General features: G+C 40.3%; 1 protein-coding gene across 2 annotated transcripts in view; it reads right to left on the reverse strand.

Moving 5' to 3' along the window:
* Positions 1 to 25793, reverse strand: part of mtmr14 (myotubularin related protein 14) — a 110488-nt gene that overhangs the window by 26686 nt on the left and 58009 nt on the right. For both annotated transcript variants that reach the window (XM_072280852.1, XM_072280853.1), the window contains exons 7-14: positions 21299 to 21372; positions 20493 to 20563; positions 14150 to 14224; positions 11384 to 11450; positions 11097 to 11182; positions 6835 to 6911; positions 2789 to 2825; positions 754 to 824 (exon numbers count right to left, since the gene is read on the reverse strand). In XM_072280852.1, the coding sequence (XP_072136953.1) occupies positions 754 to 824; positions 2789 to 2825; positions 6835 to 6911; positions 11097 to 11182; positions 11384 to 11450; positions 14150 to 14224; positions 20493 to 20563; positions 21299 to 21372 (558 nt within the window). The remainder of the gene's footprint in view (positions 1 to 753; positions 825 to 2788; positions 2826 to 6834; positions 6912 to 11096; positions 11183 to 11383; positions 11451 to 14149; positions 14225 to 20492; positions 20564 to 21298; positions 21373 to 25793) is intronic.

Here is a 25793-nt window from a genome sequence, read left to right on the forward strand (position 1 = left end):
AGATTGATTCTCGCAAAAACAGGTTTATTGTAGACTTGTATTGGCCTATATTGGAGTTTACAGGAATAGGAGGTGATTGCAATGAAATTGCAAATATTCTTACAGGCCAGATGCAGTGTTAATGACTCCTCTACTCAGCATAACCAGAAGCAAAAATCACATTATCAAAATAAAGATTTGGCCATTCATGACAGAGAATAAATTCAAATTCAATTAAGATGCAAAAAAATTCATGCAGAGTGTAGTTGTCCCTGAAATTCACTACCCAAGAGGATTGTAAAGGCTCAGTTACAGTCTGCATTCAAGTCAGATATCAATGGATTTCTAGATATTGAAGAATTGAGGAATATGCAGGAAAGTGGCATTGAGGAGTGCCAACTGAAGGGCAGAACAGGCATGATTAACACAAAGGCGTACTCCAGCTTCTGTCCCTGATGTTCTAAGATTGTTCCCTTGGGTAATTACTTGTCCAGTTGCTGTAAACACTATGCACCTTCCTGGTTTTACTTGTTTCCTGGTATCATCACTGTGCACTTGAAATAGGTGGATTGACATTGTTCTATTTCCTTTTCTGAGTTTAAATATTTGCTCATTGATCCAGAATTTACACTGCAGAACAGTTCAAATGCTCTTTCTGAATCCTAACACTAATCATTTTGGAAACATTAAAGCTTTGAGCCGTGAGTAACTGTTTACATCACTTGGTGTCTAGACCAGTCCTCCAATGAAGACCCAGTAATACGAGATCCTTACCTCAGCTTTTTTGCTGCAGAGAACTCTTCTGAGGTGATGTGCTTCAAAAAATTGAAGCAAAAGAAAAAAATCTGAGACAAAATAGAACTTGATTTTAGATTTCAGATTTCAAGTTTCGAAAGACTTTCTATGAAACACAGAACTAAAGTGGGCTGGCCGAAACAACTACAAACTGTATCAACTTTTACTTGAAACTTAAAGCTAAACAATATAGATGATAGAAACAAAGTACCACTAAAAACACACAGAAAGTGAAGTTTGATTTAATATTTCTAGAAAAGTAATCCTCACTGTTAGAAAGGTAGAGGGATATAGGTCAAATAGGACTAGCCCAGATTGACACCATGGATGTGAAGGGGTCACAGGGTCCATTTCCCTACTGGATGACGCTGTCTATTTTTCCAGCAGTTTGCTTTTTGGTATTTCTCTACATAATTTATTTTCAGCTTATTTTTGCACTCAATGTTTAACTGTGCAAACTGTGATCTCACAGAACAGTACAATAGCACCACCCCCTGGTTAAAACTACAGCTACAGAACAGAATTCTTAAAAAAGTAAAATCAATGCACCTTTCTTTCTTCCTTCCTACACAAAGATAAACTACGCAAATTAGAAAAGCCTATTTCTTCTGCTTCAATAGGATTCTTTCCAGTATCAAATGCAGCAGACATAAGCTTGGTCATGCTTACTTTTAGCTAAGAGTTTGATGGGGAGCTTAAGATTATCAACCTGTCTTCTGAAGATGGACAAACATCAAGTCCTACAGGATCTGAAAACCATATGCTATATCTGAATTCAACGACAGAGCATTAGTGAGCAGGACAGCTGCCTGGCAAAAGAACAACTTTTTTCGATTGGAAGGGTCACTGGTTCTGTAGATGTGTAGTGGAGAGGATATTGACTGGTTGCATCACGGCCTGGTATGGAAACAAAAAGTGCCTTGACCGAAAAAGCCTACAAAAAAAAAAATTAGTGGATACAGCCTAGTCAATCACAGGTAAAGCCCTCCCCACCATTAAGCACATCTATATGGAGCTCTGTCACAGGAAAGCAGCATCCACCCTAAGGGACCCCACCATCCAGGCCATTCTTTCTTCTTGTTGCTGCCATCAGGAAGGTAGTACAGGTGCTTCAGAACCCACATCACCAGGATCAGAAACAGTTATCACCCCTCAAACATCAGGCTCTTGAACCCAGAGGGGATAATTTCATCTGCCCCATCACTGAACTGTTCCCACAACCGATGAACACATTTTGTAGAACTCTATCTCGTGTTCTTGATATTTATTGCTTATTTATTTTTTTCTCTTTTTGTATCAGCATAGTTTGTTGTCTTTTGCACATTGGCATTTGTCCGTCTTGTTGGGTGCAGTCTTTCATTAATTCTTTTGTGTTCCTTTGAATATCCGCAAGAAAATGACTCTCAGGATGACATGTAGGTACTTTGATAATAGGTTTACTTTCAAAAGGTAGGTAGTAGGTTCATGTAAGTGGCTAGCTTAATTTCCTTTATTTTCACGTTCTTAATTATTTGCTGGCATTTTACATTTAATGCTTGAATTTTTAATTTTTATTCTGCCCCAAATTTAATGCTATTTGAAAAATTTTCAAACATATGATTATCAGAAACATTTAAAAATTTTGAAAATCTTTTGCACCAACAGGCTGGCAGAAGTTTTCCTAGGGATGGGCCTTGAGATCCATACACGAGGTCTGCCCATTATACAGAGCATGCTCAGATAACATAGGACTGTAATGGGAAGCAAATTCAAATAGCAGGCCAGATACAGGATGATCCAAACCATTCAAAAACAAGTCATCAGTTTTCTAATTGACCTAAATTTCTACAAGGCCTGACACAGCACAATTCTTTCATAATGTACATGGGATTAACAAACTGCCTTTTTTCCTTAATCATAACTGTCTTGCAATAAATAGAATAATAATTCAGGCTATCAGACTAATCTTATTATAATAAAATACAGCAGGCAATTTTAATAATCAGCAAAAGACATTTATTCAGCTTTAACTTACCTCCTCCCCTTTGCTAAGCCTGTCAGATAACATGTGTCTGCAAATACATATTAATAATAGAAATATGAAATATTGTCTTATTTGTATATTATTTATTATTATTATATTATTTATTCAAATCTTATTCGATTAAGTGAATATTCCAGTCTTGCTTTCCAAAGATCAAAATCCTTCTCCTATCCCAACCAACTTCATCTCCCCAATTTACACTTCAGTTCCCAAACAAATAGGATAAACTACTTGCAGTTATAAAGCTGCAATTCAATTGGTACACATTAACATTTTAGCACAACATTGTTTTGTTGTCATGCATCTTCTGTACCCATCTCAAGTGGAATACCTCCGCCTCCATCCTAGATATCACTGGAACTACCTGCAGTGTCACCATGGCACTAACATAATATATGCTGTGACAAGCTTTCATAACTCTTTTTCCAAAGATTCTCTTTGCTCCGGATGAAGGATTTTTCTACTCATCATAGTTTAGTCTTTAATGTCCATTCCCTATGTTTTTGGGACTGACCCCAGGTTCCAGAGAAATAACGCCCATGTATTTATACTGTCAAGCACCATAGAAATGTTACACATTTCAATAAGATTACCTCTAAGTATCATTGACCAGGGAAAAGAAAGAATGATATGTGTACGGCAAATTATTTTGATCAATGTATTCTTAGCTCCAAAACCAAACGAAAAAAAAGAATTCAGTACTGGATATAGTTCTAGGAAGGGGAGGGAAGGAGAGGAGGGTGTTTCAATGGAAGAATATTTGGGGAATAGTGATCATAATTACATCACACTTAGAATAGTTAAGGAAATAGGCAAAGAATAGAACACAAAGTGTAAGAATAATTAAGGAAGGTTCAATTCAGCAAATTGCCATGGAAACCAAGTGAATGAGAGTCAAAATCTATGATAGTGGTCCCCAACCACCGGGCTGCGAGGAAACGATACGAGTCAACTGCACCTTTCCTCATTCCCTGTCACGCCCACTGTTGAACTTGAACGCACATGAAGTCATCAGTCGGTCATTAACCTGCAACTAATGATGAGTAAAAAACAAACGTCGCTTGAGAGTTTCTTTGGAAGAGGTGGTAGGGGACATAAGAGGCCAAACGATGATGATAACGCCGAGGCAGCTGAGGCCGAGACTGCAAAAAAAGAGCTTCCTTCAACAGAAAATACGATGAGTCATACATAAAATATGGTTTTATTGCGACCGGTGACTCGCACGCTCCAAGCCCCCTGTGTGATATGTGGAGACAAACTGTCCAATGAGGCAATGAAAACTGCTTCGGAACCTTGCGTCCAAGCACCCTGCACTTAAAGACAAACCCGTTGAGTTTTTTGAGCGGAAAAAATGTGAGCACGTGGGACAGAAACAAGTGCTAAGAACCACCACCTCCATAAATGCTGCTGCTCTGAGAGCATCATACTTAATGGCTAGCCGTATTGCTAAGGCTAAGAAGCCTTTCACTGTTGGTGAAGAATTGATTCTGCCTGCTGCCAAGGACATGTGCCCTGAACTGTTGGAAGAAGATTCAGCTAACAAGATGGCACAGGTTTCTCTTTCAGCTACCAGTTTCAAGTAGAATCGATGACATAGTGGAGGACATTGAAGCATAGCTGTTGGAATGGCTTAGTGAGGCTGGTTTCACTACCCGAGTCAAAGAGGTTGCTCCAGAATGCCAGTCTGTGTCACACACAGGGAAATGCTAGCTAGCCGAAAAATGTCACCTGATCTTAACAGTGTATTGAGTGCGTTGTTGAAGTTATCAATCATATCAAAGCAGAAGCCCTTAACTCACACGTCTGTTTGAGCAGCTTTGCGAGGAAATGGATGCAGAACACAAACGCCTTCTCTTACACACTGAAGTCAGGTGGCTATCAAGGGGGAGAGCCCTGGCCAGGGTTTTTGAGATAAGAGAGCCGCTACAGAGATTTGTTCAAGAAAAAAGTCAACATTGGCAGCACACTTCAGTGACGAGGAGTAGATAGTAAAAATCGCTTATCTGTGTGACATCTTCAAGCTGCTCAATGAACTCAATTTGTCACTTCAGGGGAGAATGACAACTGTCTTCAAGTTGGCAGATAAAGTGTTTGCTTTCACAGCCAAACTGGAACTGTGGGGACAGTGAGTGGACAGGGGGCATTAGCTGGGAATTTGGGAGAGATTGAGGTTGCACTGTTCTTCTCACAGCTGGTGCACGCACACCAATCTTCGCTGTCGACAGAATTTGAGCGTTATTTCCCAACCACAAATGCCCCAAGACGTGCAAAGGAATGGGTCTGTGACCCATTTGTGAATGTCCCCAGTGAATCATCCATGTCAGCGCAAGAAGATCATCAACTCCTCGAGCTTCCAAATGACGGTGGGCTGAAAAGTATGTTTGACATAACATCTCTGCCGGCATTCTGGATCAAAGTCAAGGCTGGATATCCTGAGACAGCCACGAAAGCACTGAAAACGTTGCTTCCATTTCCAACATCATATCTCTGTGAAGCGGAGTTTTCTGCAATGAATGCAATGAAAACTAAATTGCAGAATAGGCTGGACATAAGGAACCCCCTTATGACTTATAATTGACTTATCATTAGATTCACGGAAGGAAAATATGCACTGTGTGTTTAATATTAAATTGGTTAGATAAACCCTATTAGAATCAAAATTGAGTGTATTAGCCACTGATAAGTGACCTATAGTTGACTTATAACCTATATTCCGGTCGTGATTAACCCCCCCACCACCCCGGTCAGCCGGTCCGCAAGAATACTGTCAATATTAAACCGGTCCGCAGTACAAAAAAGGTTGGGGACCCCTGATCTATGAGACAAGCTTTAGCCTTCAAGAGGCAGTAAATTCTCAAAAGTGGAATGAAGAATAACACAGAACAGAATGAAGTAAGACAAATGAATATTTCTAATCCATTATAGAACCCAGCTAATACAGGAACTCTACATGAAATCTAAGAAGAGAAAAAGGTGGCAAAAACCCAAAACACAGGGATTGTGTATAAAATGAGTATGCCATACTGGCTTTCACTAAACACTGGAACACAATTATGAAGCACTAGATAAGTACACATACTTTCTTTCCATCTCTTCTCAAATTAGCTTCATGAACAGAATAGAATACAACTTGAGTTCTTTGGCATGTGATGTTGGAAAATGTGACTCTACCTACAATGTTTCAAAGTTTCTTAAATATGGGACAAAAGGCTAAAAACCGGCCAATTAAAAATGTTACAGCTCTGCTTAAGGAGGAGGGGTTACAAAAAATATCAGCATCAAAGATCAGATACAAAATTAAATGGTACATAGGGCATTATTTCATTGGTGGGTAGCACAAAACCTGGGAATGAGTTGACCAGTAAATAATGGTATTCAAAAAGACATACATTAAATAAACACCGGGTGAATTTATTGCAGAGATTTGTGGAAATTGCACACTTTAACAGGAAGCACAAGGACAAGCAATATAATCTAAATGAAAAAATGTTATAGTAGAACAGAGTCTTGGAGGTGTACATAAACCAAACTTTAAAGATGACAGGGCAAGTTGTGTGCCCCCCCCCCCGCACCCGCAAAAGAGACAAATCGAATCCCAGAGTTCGTTGTTAGAGGTAATAGAACACAAATAAGGAAAGTAATGCTAATTTAAGGAAATACGGCTTAAGTCACCTTAATTGCAGTTTAATTCTTGACAATTATTTTAAAAAAGACAACAAAACCTTATAAATATGGAATGCAGTGTTTCAAGAATGATGTAATCAGACTAAATAGTTAAGATTAAAAAGAACTTTAGTTCTAAGAAGTGAAGGACAGTGGAACTAAATAGATAGAGCTCTTGAAAAGTGCCAACACAGATACAATACGGCAAATAACTTAATTTTGGGCCACTATTTCTGGTTCAATGAAGTACAAGTGTGGAAAATATGAGTAGCAAGTTAATATCACTGGGTTTCAGAAAAATCTTTTTTTAAAAATCTGACATTACCATTGTGTTCTGTGGGATTCTGCTATTGATAAGTGCAAGACAAACTCACCCAAAAAGGAACCAATCGTAAGCAATGGTTAGATAAAGGATTTCCACAGGCTCCAGAGAAACGTGTACAAGTCCATCCTGTCAGGTAAAAAATGTGGCAAAGTTTTAACTACGAGCTGCCTCAAACTATAATATAACAAAACTTTTGAGCCCTTAATAAACAATATTCAACACAACCTTATTATGAATTCATACAATGCTTGAGGTCTCTATGTAGTCTATAATAGATAAACATACACTTGTTTAAAGCTGACTAAAATAAAAGCTGCAGCTACAAAAGCTATCTTAGCTTGTTGATAGCACTACTCCTACTCCCAAACTTAACATCACTAGTCATGGTAATAAGATATTATTAAATAGTTTGAGCTTATATCTTTGCTTTCCTTCTTGAAAATCTATCCCTTGTGTTGGTCTTTACTGATATGTGGTTCATTTCTTAAAGATTTATTCATGGAAAACTTGTGGCAGGAGGAAGACTAACATTAACTCCTATTCAGAATCAACTTCGAGTAGGTTTGTATGAACCAACTTCTTTAACATGTGGATCCATCAGTTAAAAACCTTACCGTGGGGTAAATAAATAAATAGCTTTCTTGGATTCTCACTCATTGCCAGTGAAAGAGGGCAAGCTATTTTTTTTTTTAATTAGCTTGTGTCTAGGAAGGAAGAAAGCGAAAATGATAGTTATACAAGCAAATATCTGCAATAAGTTTGCCTTTCTGTTATTTGAATCAATCTTAGAGTTTCTTTATTTAAATAAGCCTATGATATTTCTCAGTTATTTCTCTTCAGTTTCTGCATAATCTAGCCATTCAGCATCTGACCTCATATACGAAGCATCACAGTTCACTTAGTACGATTGAGAAGATCGGCAAATATCTTATTATTGTCTCTTAAGTTAGTACATTTTATAATTGTTTGTTAAATAGAACAAGTATTCAAGCTTAAGTTTACTGTCATTCAACCATACATATGTATACCATCAAACGAAACAAAGTTTTTCCAGACCAAATGCTCCACACAGTACATATAACTCACACATATGATACAAAGTAATATTACACTAGTAAATTTACAAATAATAACGTGCATTTGCAACACAAGTTAAAAAGTGAAAAGTACAACACTAGAGGTGCTTCACACATGACAAGACCTGGGTGTTGGCAGGGGCTTCAGTAGTCTTATGGACTGAGGAGAAAGCTGTTTCCCACCCTAACAGTTCTTGTCCTAATACTACAGTACCTCCTGCTTGATGGTTGGGGGTGGGGGGGATGGTCAAAGAGTATGTTGAATAAATGGGATTCAAGTGATAGAAAGCTTAAACACACAGCCTTCGAAGGCAGTTTTTAAACATGAAATTGGTCATTGCAGTTTAGGCTCTTTCCAATCAATGTTGCTGAATATCAATTTCTTTTGAACACATTAAACCACAGCTCTGTGTTATCAACAATTTGGTGGGACTTCGAATATCAAATCATGGAAGCCATTTGGCACTTTATCCCTTATACGATACTATATTTGAGAATTGAGCTGCTTAGTTACAATTTTCAAACCAACAGTTAATGTATTAAGTTCTGAAGCAGCTGGATTTAGACTTGCAAGCAATGATCCCCCTGCTCCGAGTTGGAGAAAAATGAAGGGGAAAAGCAAAAAGAGGCAAAATATTAAAGATCCAAATGATAAACACTAAAGCAGCTTGCTGACTTTTTCATCCCATTTCCATCCTCTGTCACTCCCATCCTTAATTTCATTTTTACAGTAATGTTTCCCCTATAGTAATTCAGCAAATGTCTTACTATGAGAGTAAATGACAAAGATTCATTCCCAAGAGTTGATGGGTTATTCATTTTCTAATGACAATTACTGATAGTCCTTCCAAGTGAGCAAACAAGCAAAAGTTATGATTCCATGTGTTGCAAACTTGAATTTCAGAAAACCAAAATTAAGTAAATTTACTTATTTCCTTCTGAAAAAGGACCTTGAGGAACTGACTGACATCTTGGCAAATGCACAATCAGATTTAATGAAACTGATCCAGGTCAAATCTTCCAAACTACACATTTAAAACTAGGAAACTTCAAGACAAAGGGGTAATTAAGCAAGATGTTTCTATTCAAGAGGGCAATATTAAGTAACTGAACTCAGCAGTGCATGCAAGTTTGACATAACTGGGTGCATTTTTGGAAAGGAGATTGACAGGTATAATTAGCTCGGAGAGAAGCAGGAGATGATTAGTTAAAAAAAAGAGAATAGTTTTGAAAAACATGGTATTGCTTTTGTAAGAATTTATAGGGAAGAAGCAAATTCAAATGCAGAAGAAATGAAATATCCCTCAAAGAATAAATATTCTTGTCGTATAGCTGGAGAAGCTGAGTGCTTTTATCTACATAGTAGCAGAATCTAAGTATTTCCAGCAAATTTTTGTCTTCATCTGATTTTCAGCTTCCATAGTTTTTTGATCTTCAACTGAGCAAATGAGTTTCAATCAAGCCCATATCTTAGCAACATTCACACTTTCCACTGCAATGCTACTCATGACAAGATTCAGCAGCAGATTTGACAACCATTATTTTATCCTCTATTGCCTTTGAGGTCAGAGTTTAAGATTTGTATCAGTACTTTTATTCCTGCTGTGTTGAAGCTCATAACTTAAAAGTTTATAGAGATAAACCTTGCAGAATGGTTCATGGCCTCCTCCGTGGTCATGACGAGACCACTCTCAGGTTGGAGGAGCAACACCTCATATTCCATCTGGGTAGTGTATGAACAGCGATTTCTGTAACTTCTGGTAATTTCTCCTCCCTCCAGCTTCTCTTTTGCCCTTCCTCATTCCGACTCATGCACTGTGGTAAAAGGAATAACAGCATAGACTATTTTCCAAAAGGGAAGAGAACTAAACAATTGGAGGTGCAAAGAGACTTGGAAGCCCTTGTGCAGGATTCCCTAAAGGTTAACATGTAAGTTGAGTCAGTGGTGAAGAAGGCAAATGCAATGTTAACTTACATTTCAAAAGGACTAGAATATAAAAGCAAGGATGTAATGTTGAGATTTTACAATGCACTGTTGAGGCCCTACTTGGTGTATTAAGAGCAGTTTTGGGCCCCTTATTGAAGAAAGGATGTGCTGACATTGGAGTGTTCAGAGGAAGCTCATGAGAATGATTCTGGGAATTAAAATGTTATCATACGTGGGGTGTTTGATGGCTCTGGGCCTGTACTTACTGGAATTTAGAAGTATGAGTGGGGGGAGGAGAATCTCAATGAAACTTATTGAATGTTGAAAGGCCTTGATAGAGTGGATGTGGAAAGAATGCTTCCTATAGCGGGTGGGGGGGGTCAGTCTAGGACCAGAGAGCACAGCCTCAGAACAGACAGAGGTTCATTTAAAATGGAGATGAAGAGGAATTTTTTCAGCCAGTGGGTGGTGTATCTGTGGGATTTACTGCCTCAGAAAGATGTGGAGGTCAAGCCATTGGGTGTATTTAAGATAGAAGTTGATAGGTTCTTGATTAGTCCCAGTGTGAAAGATTGCAGGTAGAAGATGGGAAAATGGGGTGAACAAGGAAAATGGGTCAACCATGATGAAATGTCAGAGCAGACCTGATGAGCCAAATGGGATAGTACTGTTGCTATCTCTTACGACTCTCCTCTTACCCCTTCTCTTTTCCTACCTTGCCCATTCCTCCCTGTGGTTGCCCTCCTCCTCCCCTTTCTGCTATGATCCACTGTCCTCTCCAGTCAGATTCATTTTTCTTCAGCCCTTTATCTCTTCCACCCATCATCTCCCAGCTTCTCACCTCATCCCTCTTCCTGCACCCATCTTCCCCTTCATCAGGTTTCACCAGTCACATGCCAGCTTGTACACCTTCACCTCTCCCTTATTCTTGCTTCTATTCCAGGTCTGTTGAAGGGTTTCCACCTGAAACATCCACAGTTTATTCCCTTCTGTAGATGCTGCCTTACCTGTGAGTTCCTGCAGAATTTTGTACGTGCTGCAGCACAAATCAAGTTACAGCAAAGCACACAACTCTGTCAGCAAACACCACTTTCCACAAAAGCAGTATTAAATGAAAATCACAAGTAAGTAAAAACATTTACTGAAACCTTTACAGACCTGGCAGATGGCTTTTATTTAATGAAAATCTTCTTGTAAATTGAAAAAAATCCAAAGTGAAAGTTGTCAGCAAAATACTGATTAGCAGTGTCCCCAAAAAATACAAGAAATATTTACAGCTGAAAACATATCAAAATTATTAATACTTACAGCCCACAGTGAGAGACGAAGAAGAGAGATAAAGAGTGGTGTTCGATCCCAACCAGAAATACAGTGCACTAACAAACCACTGTCTTCTGTCAGAAGAAAGTAAAAGGTTAGACAAGGACATCAGAGGGAAAACAGGCAAGAAATAGTCATAATTGGCACACAAAGTTAAATGTCCACATTGCAGTTCCCTATAAAGAGCTGACATTTAAATGCAATTGTTTTAAGCTACCAGAAAATTATTAAATTGGCAGAATGGTGGTAAAACAGGAATCAAAATCTAGACTTACCATCCCGGTTTATTATATGAATGAGTAGCTTCAAGTAATTCTGTGTCTGTTGAACAAGATCCCAAGACTATGGAGAGAAGATACCATAAAGGGTGTTAACCTCTCCTGATTGGAACAGCACATGCAAAGGTCTAAGCTTTGAGGCATGGTCTTGGGAGAGACTTCGGTCTATTTAAAAATCATTCTATTGATAACAGGTTGCTTAAACGTAGACTTTAAACAATGAAATCACAAAACCTGCTGCCCGCTGATGTGACTAAAAAAAGTTGTAGTTGCTTTTTACTGCCACTGGAGGAAGCTTCAATCCAAATATTCTGTGTTTATAATCCACAGTACACTGCAAATATCACTGGACATTTTAACCAGTAAAATGTCCAGTGACAAAACTCACCCACTTACTGTACCATGCAAAAATCTTAGGCATGCACATGTAGCTAGGGTGTCCAAGACTTTTGCACAGTACTGTAGTAATTTATGTATTGCACTGTACTGCTGCCACAAAAAAAATGACAAATTTCATGACCTATGTGAATAATGATAAACCTGATTCTGATATGGGTTTCTATTGTGGACTGAGAGTTGGAAGGGGGCCAGAAGAGGGGAATCATGGTTGGGAAAAGGAGAAGGGAGAAGGTAGAGCTTGAAGTCCTTCACCACCAGGTTCAGAAATAGTTATTACCCAAAGACCATCAGGCTCCTGAACCAGTGAGGATGATTTCAATCATCAATACTCTACAACCTATAGACTCAATTTCAAGGTTACTCTACAATTAATATTCTCAGTATTAGTTTGTTTTTTATTTGCACAGTTAGTCTTCTTTGGCACATTGGCTGTTTGTCAGTCCTTGTCTGTTTACTGTTTGTTGTAAATTCTATTGAATTTCCTTTTCCCCGTAATTGCCTGCAAGAAAATAAATCTCAATGTAGTATATGATAATATACGAATACTTTGATAATAAATTTACTTTGAACTTGGTTACTTGTTTTCTTTCCATAGATACTGCCTGACCTCAGCATTTTCAGAACTCCCTGTCTTAATTTTAGGTTTGCAATTTCCAGAATTATTTTGACTTCCATAACATCTGGAATTGGCAGATTATTGTTTTATGAAGAGGGGCTAAACTGTATATCGATAAAGTTTGAAAGAGTAGTGACTTGAAACACAAGGTCCTGCAAGATCTTGAGAACGTAGGTGTGGAGACAACGTACACACTTGAGACAGAATCTAAAACTGGGGGCTGATTTTTAAAATTTAGGGTAACTTAATTTTATACATTGATGGGTGCCTTTTCTTCTTTCAAAATGGAAATAAAACTTTGGAACACTTTCTCAAAAGAGCAAGGTCTTTGAGCATCTTTAAGGCCTAAGTCAATCAATACTTAATAAGCAAGAGTGTGAAACAATACAGCAGGTAAACAGGAATACAAAATGAGATTAGAATCGGATTAATCAGGATCTTATTAAATGTCACAGAAGGCACAAACTGCCAAGTGGGCCACTCCTGGTGATGGAGTGAAGGGATAGGTAAATAGGGGTATAGAGTAAGAACAACGATTAAATAATGATCAATCACCTTACTGCCTTGGACAGTCAAAAAGAAGCTTTACCCAGCAACTGGTGACGTACCAGTCATTGTTCTCTAACGATAGGCAAAGATTCAAAATAAGGAACTATCTGATCTTGCAGAAGCATCTCAAGGTATAGCTAAATATGGGAAGTATAGTGTAAGGGCTAGAATGTTCTGGGGAAAAGGGGAAGTTGTCTGAATGAGGAACTGATGGGCTAGCTTTGGCTTAAGATAATTATAACTAACTAACCAATGATTATTTTACATCTAATTGTATCTTAGCATGTGATTGAAATGATTCTAATATTATTTAAGCTTGTAATCGTAAGATTTCCTGCTACCTGATCAATGTTATAAATTGTGGAGAATTGTGTAATTCGGGGGCAGTGTCTGGACTGGCTCTTTTGCGAGATCAGTCTGTAACTTCCCCCATAGCATGCTACGAGTAAAGAATTAAAGGTTTGAAAAAGAATTACGTGTGTTAGTGCATTTGTGGTAGTTTTGTTGTTGCATCGGTTGGTCCAGTACCGGTTCCAATTCAAATGTCATAAATTATTCAATCTATCTATTGAAAACATGGATACACAAGAGAGGGTACTTAAATTTCATAAAGGATAACTTACTGATTGAAAAAAATCAAGATACTTTGATCTCTTTGCTACAAGAGAACTTTACTTCTATAGCTGTTAACAGTTTTTCCGATCTAAAATAAGTTATCAGGGCTAGTTTGATCTTTTAGAGCTTCTAATAACATGTAGTGCTGAAAGATGGTATGGAAAAGAGACAAATTAAGTTGCAGTAATTTTACAGCATCTATTCTTTACTCGCTTCATTAGACCATCACTTCTGACAGGATCCCCGGTCTGAAACATTGATTCTTCACACAGACCCTGCCTCATCTGCTCAATATTTCCAGCATTTTGCATTTTTCTGGTATCTACAGTGTTTTTCATTTTCACTTACTGAGAGCAATGATTTGTAGAATTCATCAGAATACCTTGAGGTAAGAAAAGCTGCAATTAAGAAAAGTTTAAGACATTTTCGACTGTACTAAATATCTCCTTTCTGTCTAAATGAACACAATTGGACCAAGTTACATGCCTGCTCAGCCTCAAGTTATTTTCCCATTATATTTTTTTTAAAGATAAAAAAAAAGTTTCTCCTGAATACAGAATTCAGAGTTATTAAAGCAGTCTCACCTGATAATCCCGCCAATCAATATTCAGATTCTCAGTCAGGGAAGGAGGGATATTCAATGGTGCATCAACAAAATCCTAAAAGACATGAATAAAAATTGAGTTACTACACAGCATGTGACTATGGGGGGTGGGGGATGTGCAATAATATTGCCTTACCAACATGGCCATCCCTTGTTATTTCTAAGTTCCGCCACAAGGCTTCACTGGATGATTCCTCAACAATAACCTCTCTAAGAATCTATTCAATACTTAGAAATTGATTCAATTTCCATCAGAAATTGGCCCAGTTAGGCACTGATAATGTGCAGGACAAATCTGAACAAATTGGCAAGATGAATTTTGACTATACTATTTTTGCATCCCTTTGTCTCATTTTTGTATTCCATTACAAATCTAAATCTTTAATCTTAACACAAATGTGTTAATTAAGACTGGAAGTGAATCCAGTAGCCTCAGAACGGTGCACAGAGAGGTATACCTTGTTCTCGGTTCGAACTCTAACATTTAATTTTGTATTATTAGCACTTTATTTCAAGCCGCTCAGCTTCTGGAGACAATTTTTCCCGTGTCATTATTTCCTTAATTAAATCTAACATACTACAGGTCGACCTTCTCTAATCCGACTACCTATAATCCGGTTCCTTCGATAATCCGCACTGACTTCACATTTTCCGGGCCACCATACCAATCTGCTTCACATTGTTTTGGTTGCGTTAGGTCTGTTCACGTGTTGGTGCACTCCTGTGAGCAGAGACAGGCGATTCCTGCTTGTCTTCCTGCATTTATTAATATCATTTGCATGAGGCACACCCGCCCGTCTCACCTGCCAGTGGTAAGGGAGCTGGTGCTTGCCGGGTCGGTCCGCGTTCTTGCCCGCCTGCCGGCAGTCGCACACTGTCCTCCAGCGTCACCCGGCCGGCACTCCGTTCTCTTCTGCCTATGACCTCAGATCAGACGGGGTCACCCGCTGAATTTAAGCATATTACTAATCGGAGGAAAAGAAACTTAACGAGGATTCTCTCAGTAACTGTGAGTGAAGAGAGCCGGCGCCGAATCCCTGGGCGGGCGGGGCGGGGTGCGCGCCGTTAACTGCAAGTCTGCGTCTTTGCTATCGCTTAGCTCATGCTAGTAGAGGCTGTGCTCTATTTTTTGCCGGTTGGGAGGAGGGGATTGTTGCTCGTTGCCGCTTTATGCGCTGGAGGGAGGGGAGCAGGTGGGGGAAACTTAGGGGTTCTAACATTTAACATTTTAAGATGAAATAAGATGGCACCGGTAACTCGCGACTCTGCGCGTGCTCTCCCAAGCAAACAGCCCTTTACACAATCCTATACCCGAGAAACCCTTCTAAACCTTCAATCAGCTGCATCCAGCAAGATCAACAACACCCTGGCGAAGCTACTGACCCAGCTGGAGACCACCGCGCCAGAATTGTTTCTTAAACTCTGGACCGCACCTGGACCCGACCAGCCAGGCCTGGTCCAAGGCCCACCACGTTCCCAGAGACCCGCGGTCTACTACTGTGCCGGAGCATTTGGAGACACGGCCCATTCCGACCAGCACCTCTCCGGAGCAGACAATCACATAGAAATGACATCGGAGACCTTAAAGTGCCCCAGACGCTTCCCTGGAGTGACCACCGTAAAGCCCCATTGGTGGCCATCCACAGCTGCCAGAAGTGAGGCCTCCACTGCCGACCTCGGAAATCGAGCCCGAGGCTCAGCTGGAACGGAGGCCTCCGCAACCGTGACTCAGTTTACGGACTTGTTTCAGCCAGGAGCCCGGACCTCCAGGATTAAGTGTTGACTTCCGGACCCAACCCAATCGACAGTCCAGGCTCCCAGCAGCTGGAAGTGGCAGCAGAGCCTCCCCCGTCACTCGGCCCAACTCAAAGTGCCCGACAACACGACCCGCGACCAATCCCCGCAGGACCCGTCCACCAACCTCAAAGAGCTGACAACAACACACTGCATCAATGGAAACCTGGAAAGATGCACTATTTACCGAGGAAGCGTGAGAAAAGAGCTGGGCTGCTGGTCAGATTGAAGCTGAGGGGCTTCAGGGTCCCTATGCCCACCATCCTACCAGCTAATGTGCAAGCCATAGAGAACAAGGTGGATGATCTTAAAGTGAGACTCACTTATTGCAGGGAGATGCAGAAATGCTGTGTATTCTGTTTCACTGAGACCTGGCTCTCCCCTGCCACCCCCGACTGTGCCATCCGATCGGAGGGATTTTCGATCCATCGGATGGACCACATGGCGTCTTCAGGCAAGACGAGGGGAGGTGGTGTCTGCCTACTGATCAACACTGCGTGGTGCTCGGACACAGTGGCACTGACAAGCTCCTGCAGCCCGGATCTGGAACACCTGTCGGTGAAGTGTTGTCCCTACTATCTGTCACGGGAGCTCACCTCGGTCTACATTCCCCCCCCTCCCCCCCCCCCAGGCAGACGTGGAGTGTGCTTTGAACATACTGTATGCCAACATCAGTGAACTTGAGACCAGGTATCTGGAGGCTTTGCTCATTACATCCGGGGACTTTAACCACGCTAACCTCAAAAAGGCACTGCCAAAGTTATACCAACATGTCTCCTGCCCCACTAAAGGCCCAAATATACTTGACCACTGCTACACAGCAGTCAAGGATGCCTACCATTCTGTCCCACGACCTCACTTCCGAAAATCGGACCATCAGGCCGTACTCCTCCTCTCGGCTTACAAACAGAAACTGAAGCGGGAGGTTACGGTGTCAAAAGTGGTGTCGCGTTGGACAGAGGAAACTGATGAGGTCCTCCGTGACTGCTTTGAATCAGTGGACTAGTTAGTATTCAAGGACTCAGCAGCTAACCTCGATGAGTATGCCTCAGCTATTACAGACTTTATTTGGAAATGCATGGAGGACTGTGTGTCTCGCAAGATGATCCGGGTATTCCCTAACCGGAAACCTTGGATGAATTGTGAGGTCAAGTCCCTTTTGAAGGCTAGAGCTGCAGCGTTTAGGTCCGGGGATACCAGTCGCTACACAGAATCCAGGCCTGAAATCCGGAAAGCCATTAAGGGTGCCTAGAGGCAATATCGAGCCAAGTTGGAAGCCCAGGCTAACTAGAGGGATGCCAATAGACTATGGCAGGGTCTAAATGAGATCACTGGGCGTAAAGAAAAGGTTGGGAATATCAATAACTGTGGCGCTTCTCTTCCTGATGAACTTAACGTATTCTACGCAAGATTTGAACAGAAGAGGAGCGTGCCACTCCCTCCGGATGAACCGGACCTGATGGCATCGAGATTCATCGTCACCAAGGACGTTAGAAGGGCCTTCCTGAAGATAAATCCAAGGAAGGCAACGGGCCCAGATCGCGTCCCGGGACGGATTCTCCGGGCCTGTGCAAGCGAGCTAACTGGAGTGTTTGCTGACATCTTCAACTCCTCCTTGCTTCAGTCTAAGATCTCCTTGTGTTTTAAGAAGGCAACGATAATCCCAGTGCAGAAGAAGAACAAGGTGGCATGCCTGAATGACTGTCGACCGGTGGCTCTGACATCAATTGCTATGAAGTGCTTCGAGAGATTGGTTATGGCACACATCAACCACAACCTCGACGCTTTGCAATTCGCCTACCAGAGCAACAGGTCAACGGCAGATGCCATCTCTCTGGCCCTACATTCCTCCTTAGAACACTTGGAGAATAAAGACGCATATGTAAGGCTCCTTTTCATTGACTACAGCTCTGCCTTTAATACCATCATTCCAAATAAACTGACTCCTAAGCTCCAGAACCTGGGCCTTAGCACTCAGATCTGCAGCTGGATCTTCAACTTCCTCATAGACAGGACCCGCTGTAAAAATAGGGGACAAGCTCTCCTCTACAATTACTCTGAGCACTGGTGCCCCACAAGGCTGTGTACTCAGCCCCCTGCTATACTCACTGTACACCCATGATTGTGTAGCCAAGTTTCCATCAAACTCAATATATAAGTTTGCTGATGACAAAACAATTGTAGGCTGTATCTTGGGTAATGATGAGTTTGAGTCCAGAGAGGAAATTAAGAACCTGGTGGCATGGTGCAAAGACAATAACCTATCCCTCAACTTCAGCAAGATGAAGGAATTGGTTGTTGACTTCAGAAGGAGTAGCAGACCGCACGACCCAATTTACATCGGTGGTGCGCAAGTGGAACAGGTCAAAAGCTTTAAGTTCCTTGGGGTCAATATCACAAATGACCTGACTTGGTCCAACCAAGCAAAGTCCACTGCCAAGAAGGCCCACCAGCGCCATTACTTCCTGAGAAAACTAAAGAAATTTGGCCTGTTCCCTAAAACCCTCACTAATTTTTATAGATGCACCGTAGAAAGCATTCTTCTAGGGTGCATCACAACCTGGTATGGAAGTTGTACTGTCCAAGACTGGAAGAAACTGCAGAAGATCGTGAACATGGCGCAGCACACCACACAAACCAATCTTCCGTCCGTGGACTCACTTTACACCGCACGCTGTCGGAGCAGGGCTGCCAGGATAATCAAGGACACAACCCACCCAGTCAACACACTTTCCGTCCCCCTTCCTTCCGGGAGAAGGCTCAGGAGCTTGAAGACTCATACAGCCAGATTTGCGAACAGCTTCTTTCCGTGATAAGACTGCTGAATGGATCCTCACCCGGATCTGGGCCGTACCCTCCAAATATCTGGACCTGCCTCTCGGTTTTTTTGCACTACCTTACTTTCCCTTTTTCTATTTTATATTTATGATTTATAATTTAAATTTTTAATATCTACTATCAATTTGTAATCCAGGGAGCAGGAAGCGTAGAATCAAATATCGCTGTGATGACTGTACGTTCTAGTATCAATTGTTCGGCGACAATAAAGTATAAAGTGTAAAAGTGTAACTGTCGTTCATTCTTTGGGGCACTCCTCTGTTTTCGTAGATGGTTGTGAAGAAAAAGCATTTCAGGATGTATAATGTATACATTTCTCTGACAGTAAATGAACCTTTGATATTTTAAAGGTATGATCAGGTGGTTAGCTATCGCTTAATGTGATCCTTCTGTAATTCGGCATTTTCACTAATCCGGCACTCCTCAAGTCCCAATGGTGCTGGATTATAGAAGCTCGACCCGTACCACAACTTGGCACTTATTCTGATATTTTACATCTTCACTTCTCTATTTGGCTGCACCCAGATGAACCTATGTTTTAGTATTCATTTAAGAGAAAAGGCATACTCTTGCACTAACCCAATTACAACTTCCTTATATTTATCATGAAATCAGTTACTTATTCAACTCCTGTATAGTTACTCTGATCATCTACTTAGTGAAATCCCTTTGTACCACTGCAATCCTTCCAGGTCGAAAAGAAGAAGGAACTTAAAAGCAAAATAACAAACTGCTAGAAAAACTCAGCAAGTCAGACAGCATCTGTGGAGGCAAAGAATCGGTTTTACTTTTTAGGTCGAGACTCTGAATCGGGAACTAATCGATGGTCTTGACTTGAAACTCTGATCGTTGCTTTACAACCACAGATACTGCTTGATCTGCTGAGATCATCCAGTAGTTTGTTTTTTTTTTTGTTCCAGATTCCAGCATCTGTAGTAACTTGCGTTTCTAGAAGGACAAAGTTGCCTGCTCTGTGTTGTCATTAACTGCAGCCTGGGAATTGAGTGAAAGCTCACATGGGGCTGAATGGGAGGGGGAAAACTTATTGTAGCATCTTCTAGGAATGCAACCTATTCACAAATTGAGGTACGCCTGTATGCAACTTGGGCAGTTACTTAACAACTGCAGAACTTCCCCATGAATAAGTAATCTATCTTCTTATGGTCTCTCAATTGCGAATAGGAGGTTAATAAATTAAAAAAAACACACACAAAATGCTGGAGGAACTCAGCAGGCCAGGCAGCATCTATGGAAGACAGTATAGTCAACGTTTCATGCTCAGACCCTTCATCAGAACTAACAAAAGGGAAAGTCTTGCACTCGTCCAGTTAGAACTTCCTCATACTTGTCATGAAATCAGTTGCTTATTCAACTACCGTACAGTTACTCTGATCATCTTGATGAAATCTCTTTGTTCCTTTGCAATCCTTCCAGGTCCAACATAGGAAAACACTTAAAAAGCAAAATAACAAACTGCTAGAAGAACCCAGCAAGTCCTGATGAAGAGTCTCGGCCTGAAACATTTTCTTTTCCACAGATGCTGCCTCGCCTGCTGAATTCCTCCAGAATCTTGTTTGTGTGTTGCTTAGATTTCCAGCAGCTGCAAATTTTCTCGTTTGTTAAAAGCAATGTAACAGGTTGCGAACAAAGCCCATGCCTGCTCACATGCTTCTTCTCCAGTGCAATCTCACCTGGTTCCAATTGAACACCAGCCCTTCAGCTGTGTAGTCACGATCCTTGTAATCCTTAAAAAATTCACAACCTGCAGACAATGCAAAGGAAATCTACAATTACAACAGGTGTTCATTGGTCCTGGCTATTATTGCATTAATGTTTCTGGGTGATAGCTGTGCAAAATTTGATTACTCTATTCTTTTGCATTATCACAATGACCATCCTTAAAGTACTATGTCGACTGTAAAGTGTTATGGCTATGGCATGTCCTGAATTTTTGAAAGATGCAGTACAAATACTAATTTTCCTTCCTCTAGCACTACACCTGCTTGTAAATATACTTACCATTACAATTATGCAAACAATAATCTGGAGATTTGTAGGTGAATTTTTTTTAAGTGAAAAACTGATTTAAAGTGAAAATTTAAGATGATTTAAACTTACTAAGAACAGATTTTTAATACATGCAATAAATAGTTGAGGCAATCATTTTTAATCCAATACACACCACCTATCAAGCAGAAATCAACAATTGTGAATAATTTTCCTAATATCTTGTCAAATTCAAATAAGAATCAAATAATTTTGCATATGAAGCATTTCAATATCACTGGTAGGTTCAGAAACCCAAAATAACCTATGGGCCATGGGGTATTAAACATTACCAGTGGCTCTCTTAGCTCACAAAAAGCAGGAGCAGGAACACAAGAGTACCATTTTCTCCAGCACATACAAGACAAAGCAAGTATTAGTAAGGTTTTAAAACCATGAACAATGATTTCAAAAGGTTATTGATTCTACAAATAAGATGTGAAGTAGTTACCTGGATAAGGTATAGATAATAAGGTGAAATCTGCATATCGCTGTGCTTTGTCCACCTTCTCAGATGAGGTCACACTAAAGAAGAAGAGAAAGGATGAATAATTGTATTATACTGCTTTTAAATTCCAGACACCTCCAATTTCCCCTCACTCCCCAGTTTTATATTTTTGGTGTATTTATTTGCTTAGCACGTTGGATTCTATACATGAGAAATAGAAGATTACATTGCATTTGAAAGTGTCTGCCACATGTTTCCAGGTAAAGAAAGCTAGAATCAGAGTAGAACTCTACTTTGCCAGAGTACATTGAAGCCAGCCTGAAAATACGTTTGTACATCTTGCTGAACATGTAACATTAGTAATTTGCACCAGACAGCCACTGCTGTCGATCAATCCTTTTGAGTTGTAATCAGCTATAATACTCATGACCATGCCCAAATATTATGAAAACCCCTGAATAATAAGCTGTGTTCTCTTGTTTGTTTCAGTTAAGAACTGTTTCTACTATTCTTTCAGCGTTTGTCAAATACAGTATAGTTAATAGACATCACCATAAGGAAAAGGACCTACAGTAAAAATTGGTTATGGTTAGTGAAAGCCATTAACAAGAGGCAGGTGACACATGCACAAGTGGAAACAAAAACGTAGGTGGAAACACTTCACCAAAAAGTCCAATAGACATTACAAGTTAACATATGCAGGGCTTCAAAACATGATCAGAGTATAAATCAAATCACCTATGACACTTGTGTTCTCTTAATTTCCTTCAATTCTTACCCTCATCAATATGCATCAATATCACACACTGAAATTAACACACATATTGCACACTTTGCAAAGAAAACTTATTTTTTTCCTAGAGTGCTTCTGTCTTTTAAAACAATTATCGGATACTTTAATTTTTTTTTCTCTGAATCTCCAATGCATCCTGTAGCATTGAGTCAAGGTGCAAGTATTGAAAATAGATAGATATAGAAATGTTAAGGAAAAGAAAAGGGAAAGTTAGTAGGTGAAGCCCTTCTAAATTAATTAGCTTGTCCATTCAAATCAATAACTGAATTATAATCTGAACCCACACTGAAGGATCTACCACTCCTGCATCAAAAAGGTTTTGTTCTGGATCTCATATAAGAGATCTACAAGTAAATGTTTTGTCAAGAATGGAGAAGGTTATTGTCATTGTAGATTACAAGGGGATCTTGATTGATAAGGGAAGTGGGCTAAGGAGTGCCAAATGGATTTCAACAGATAAAGTGTGAGGTGATGCATTTTGGAAAGTCAGACCAGTGTAGGACTTATACTTTGAGTGGTAAGACACTAGGAGGTGTAATGGAACTAAGAGATTTAGGGGTACAAGAGCATAGTTGGTTGAAAGTGGTATCACAGGTACACAGGGTGACTGGCATTCATCAGTCGGGGCACTGAGTCTGGAGCTGGGACATTATGCTGCAGTGATACAAGTTGTTGGTGAGGCTGCACTTGGGAGTACTGTGTACAGCTTTGGTCATTGAAGAGAGTGCAGAAAGATATCGCAGGACTAGAGGGCTTGACTTACAGGGAGAGACTGGCTATGCTAGCCCTTTATTCCTTGAAATGCAGGAAAATGAGGAGCAACCTTATGGAAATGATTACAATTATAAGGAGAATGGCAAGTCTTTTCTCCCCCCAGTAAGGGAGCCCCAAATAAGGGTATAAATTTAGGGTAAGAGAAAATAAATTTAAAAGCACAATTATTTCCATACAGAAGGTGGTGACTACACAGAACAAGCTGCCAGAGGAAGAGGTTGGGGCAGGTACAATAGTACGCAAGCAGCACTTGGATAGTTACGTGGAGGGACAGAGCTTAGAGGAATATGGGCCAAATGCAGGAATTAGAGACGAGCTAGATGGGCACCATGGTTAGCATGGACTGGTTGGGCCAAAGGGCCTGTATCCATGTTGTATTGCTCTTTGATTCTAAGAGAGAGCAGGTTCTTCGGAAATTTAAATTCAAAACATCAAAGAATAAACCATTTTGAAATATAGTATGTACCAATGACTGAAAGAAGCTGTGTTCTTCAGGACAAATCCAGTCACGTCATTAGGAACGCGAGCTGATTCAGATCCATGTTACACCCTGTAAAGTATTTTTAAAAAAGGTCTTGTGATGCATACAAGATACACCATGTGCTTTATGAAATTTCTCCATAAGGCAGAAAATAACAATAAATACTAAATTTCAAAATTGTCAGTCATATTTTTTGATACAATGCCATTTTCTTAGTAGACAAGTGAAGCAAAAACTTCAGGGAAGTGTGAAATGTCGGAGCACCACAGTTGGTAAGTAACAATCTCTAATTTCACTATTAGGTGTGAACTACACATGAAGACTGCAGAAATCACAGGCAAAGACAACTTATTTAGCCTCCATTTTTCCTCAGAGTTCTAGTCATTATATGGTATTTAATTATTTCAAAGAATTATTTTTTATTCTACATAACGCTCAATGCAATGGTAGATTCTTAGAAGAATTTCTTCATACCTATGCACAATCTCACAATCCAAATCAGTATTTACAGAGGAAGCTGATGGGAGTACTTGGAACAAACAAATGCGGCAAGAAAACAATGACAACAACAAATAAAAAAGTAACCAGCTTAGGTGCTCAACTTGTGTGCAAAAGACAACAAATTGTGCAAATACAAAAAGAAAGAAATAATAATAATAAATAAGCAATACACACTGAGAACATGAGATGAAGGGTCCTTGAAAGTGAGTACATAGGTTGTGGGAACATTTCAATAATGGGGCAAGTGAAGTTGAGTGAAGCTATCCCCTCTGCTTCCAAGAGCTTGATGGTTGCAGGATAATAACTGTTGCTGAGAGCCCTGAGGTATCTGTACTTTCTTCCCGATAACAGTAGAGAAAAGAGAGCAAGGCCCAGGTGGTGGGGGTCCCTAATAATGGATGCTGCTTTCCTGCAACAATGCTTCACGTAGATATGCTCAATGATGGGGAGGGCTTTACTGTGATGGACTGGGCCATATCCACTACTTTTTGTAGAATTTCCATTCAAGGGCATTGGTGTTTCCATACCAGGCTGTGATGCAGCCAGTCAATATACATCGATAGAAGTTTGTCAAAGTTTTAGATGTCATGCTGAATCTTCTCAAACTCCTAAGTAGAGGCACTGCTGTGCTTTCTTCGTAATTGCCCTTACTTACTGTGCGCAGGACAGGTCCTCCGAAATTATAACACTGAGGAATTTAAAGTTGCTGACCCTATCCATCTCCGATCCTTCGATAAGGACTGGCTCATGGACCTCTGGTTTTCTCCTCCTGAAGTCAATAATCAGTTCCTTGGTCTTGTTGAAATTGACAGGCTGGTGTTGTAGTACCACTCAGCCAGATTTTCAACCGCCCTCCTATTTGCTGATTTATCACTACCTTTGATTTGACCTACGACAGTGGTGTTGGCAGCAATCTTGAATATAGTACTGGAGTTGTGCTTGGTCAAAGAGTTATAGGTGTAAACTGAGTAGAGCGGGCGGCTAAACACAGAGCTTTGTGGTGTACCTGTGCTGATGGAGATTGTAGAAGAGAGACAGACCCTATTTTGGTTATTGTTCCATTATGGATTCATTGAGTATGCCCAAAGGAAAATGAATCTTCAAGTTGTATATGGTGACATACAGTACAGCTGGCTAAATTTCCTCAAGCTTACAGAAGTAAAATATTATATATATATATATATATATATATATATACACACACACACACACAAATACATACACGCAAACACACATACATATACACACACACACACACACACATAATATATATATACACACATACATACACACTCACACACATATACATATATGCATCTCCTAAACTCCAGAAATTCGCTTGGTCCCAGCTACGTACACCAAACACATGCTCCTTCTATTTTTCTGGTCAGGGCTTCAATATCCCCGGTGATCCAGGGTTTCCTAGTCCTGTGGAGCATTTATTTGGATCTCGCTGCACGACCTGTCCTTCGTAAAAAAGTTCCTGTGGAAAAATACCTTCGATCACAAGTTCATTGAGCAGTCATCAACGTGAATGTCCTGTACGCCCTGCGGGAAAAGGAGTTGGTGGATTCTTTGTGATGGTTCCTTAAGAAGACTGTTGTTCATCTGGCAGAACTCCTCATGGTAGAGCTCAATTTGCTGGTGGATAGAGGAGTTCTTCCTTTCAGATCCTTCATGCAGAGTCAGGGCCTCAGTCCCACCACATACTGCTTATGAGATAGTTACAGAATGGACATCCACCTCCTGGTGGACTATATTGGGGAAAAATATAATGATAGACTCCTGTTGAAGCTACTGAAGGATGATTCATGGAGTCATTAATTCATTAACCAGACTACCAAAAGTTTATTCTGTTTCTCCTCTCCACCACTCCCTGCAACTTAAAACGAACTAGTTTTCTTTCTTTCGCAGTACTGATGTCTTTGACTTGAAACATGAACTCAAGG

The sequence above is a fragment of the Mobula birostris genome, chromosome 16 (assembly GCF_030028105.1).
Source record: "Mobula birostris isolate sMobBir1 chromosome 16, sMobBir1.hap1, whole genome shotgun sequence".
Taxonomy (NCBI): Eukaryota; Metazoa; Chordata; class Chondrichthyes; order Myliobatiformes; family Myliobatidae; genus Mobula; species Mobula birostris.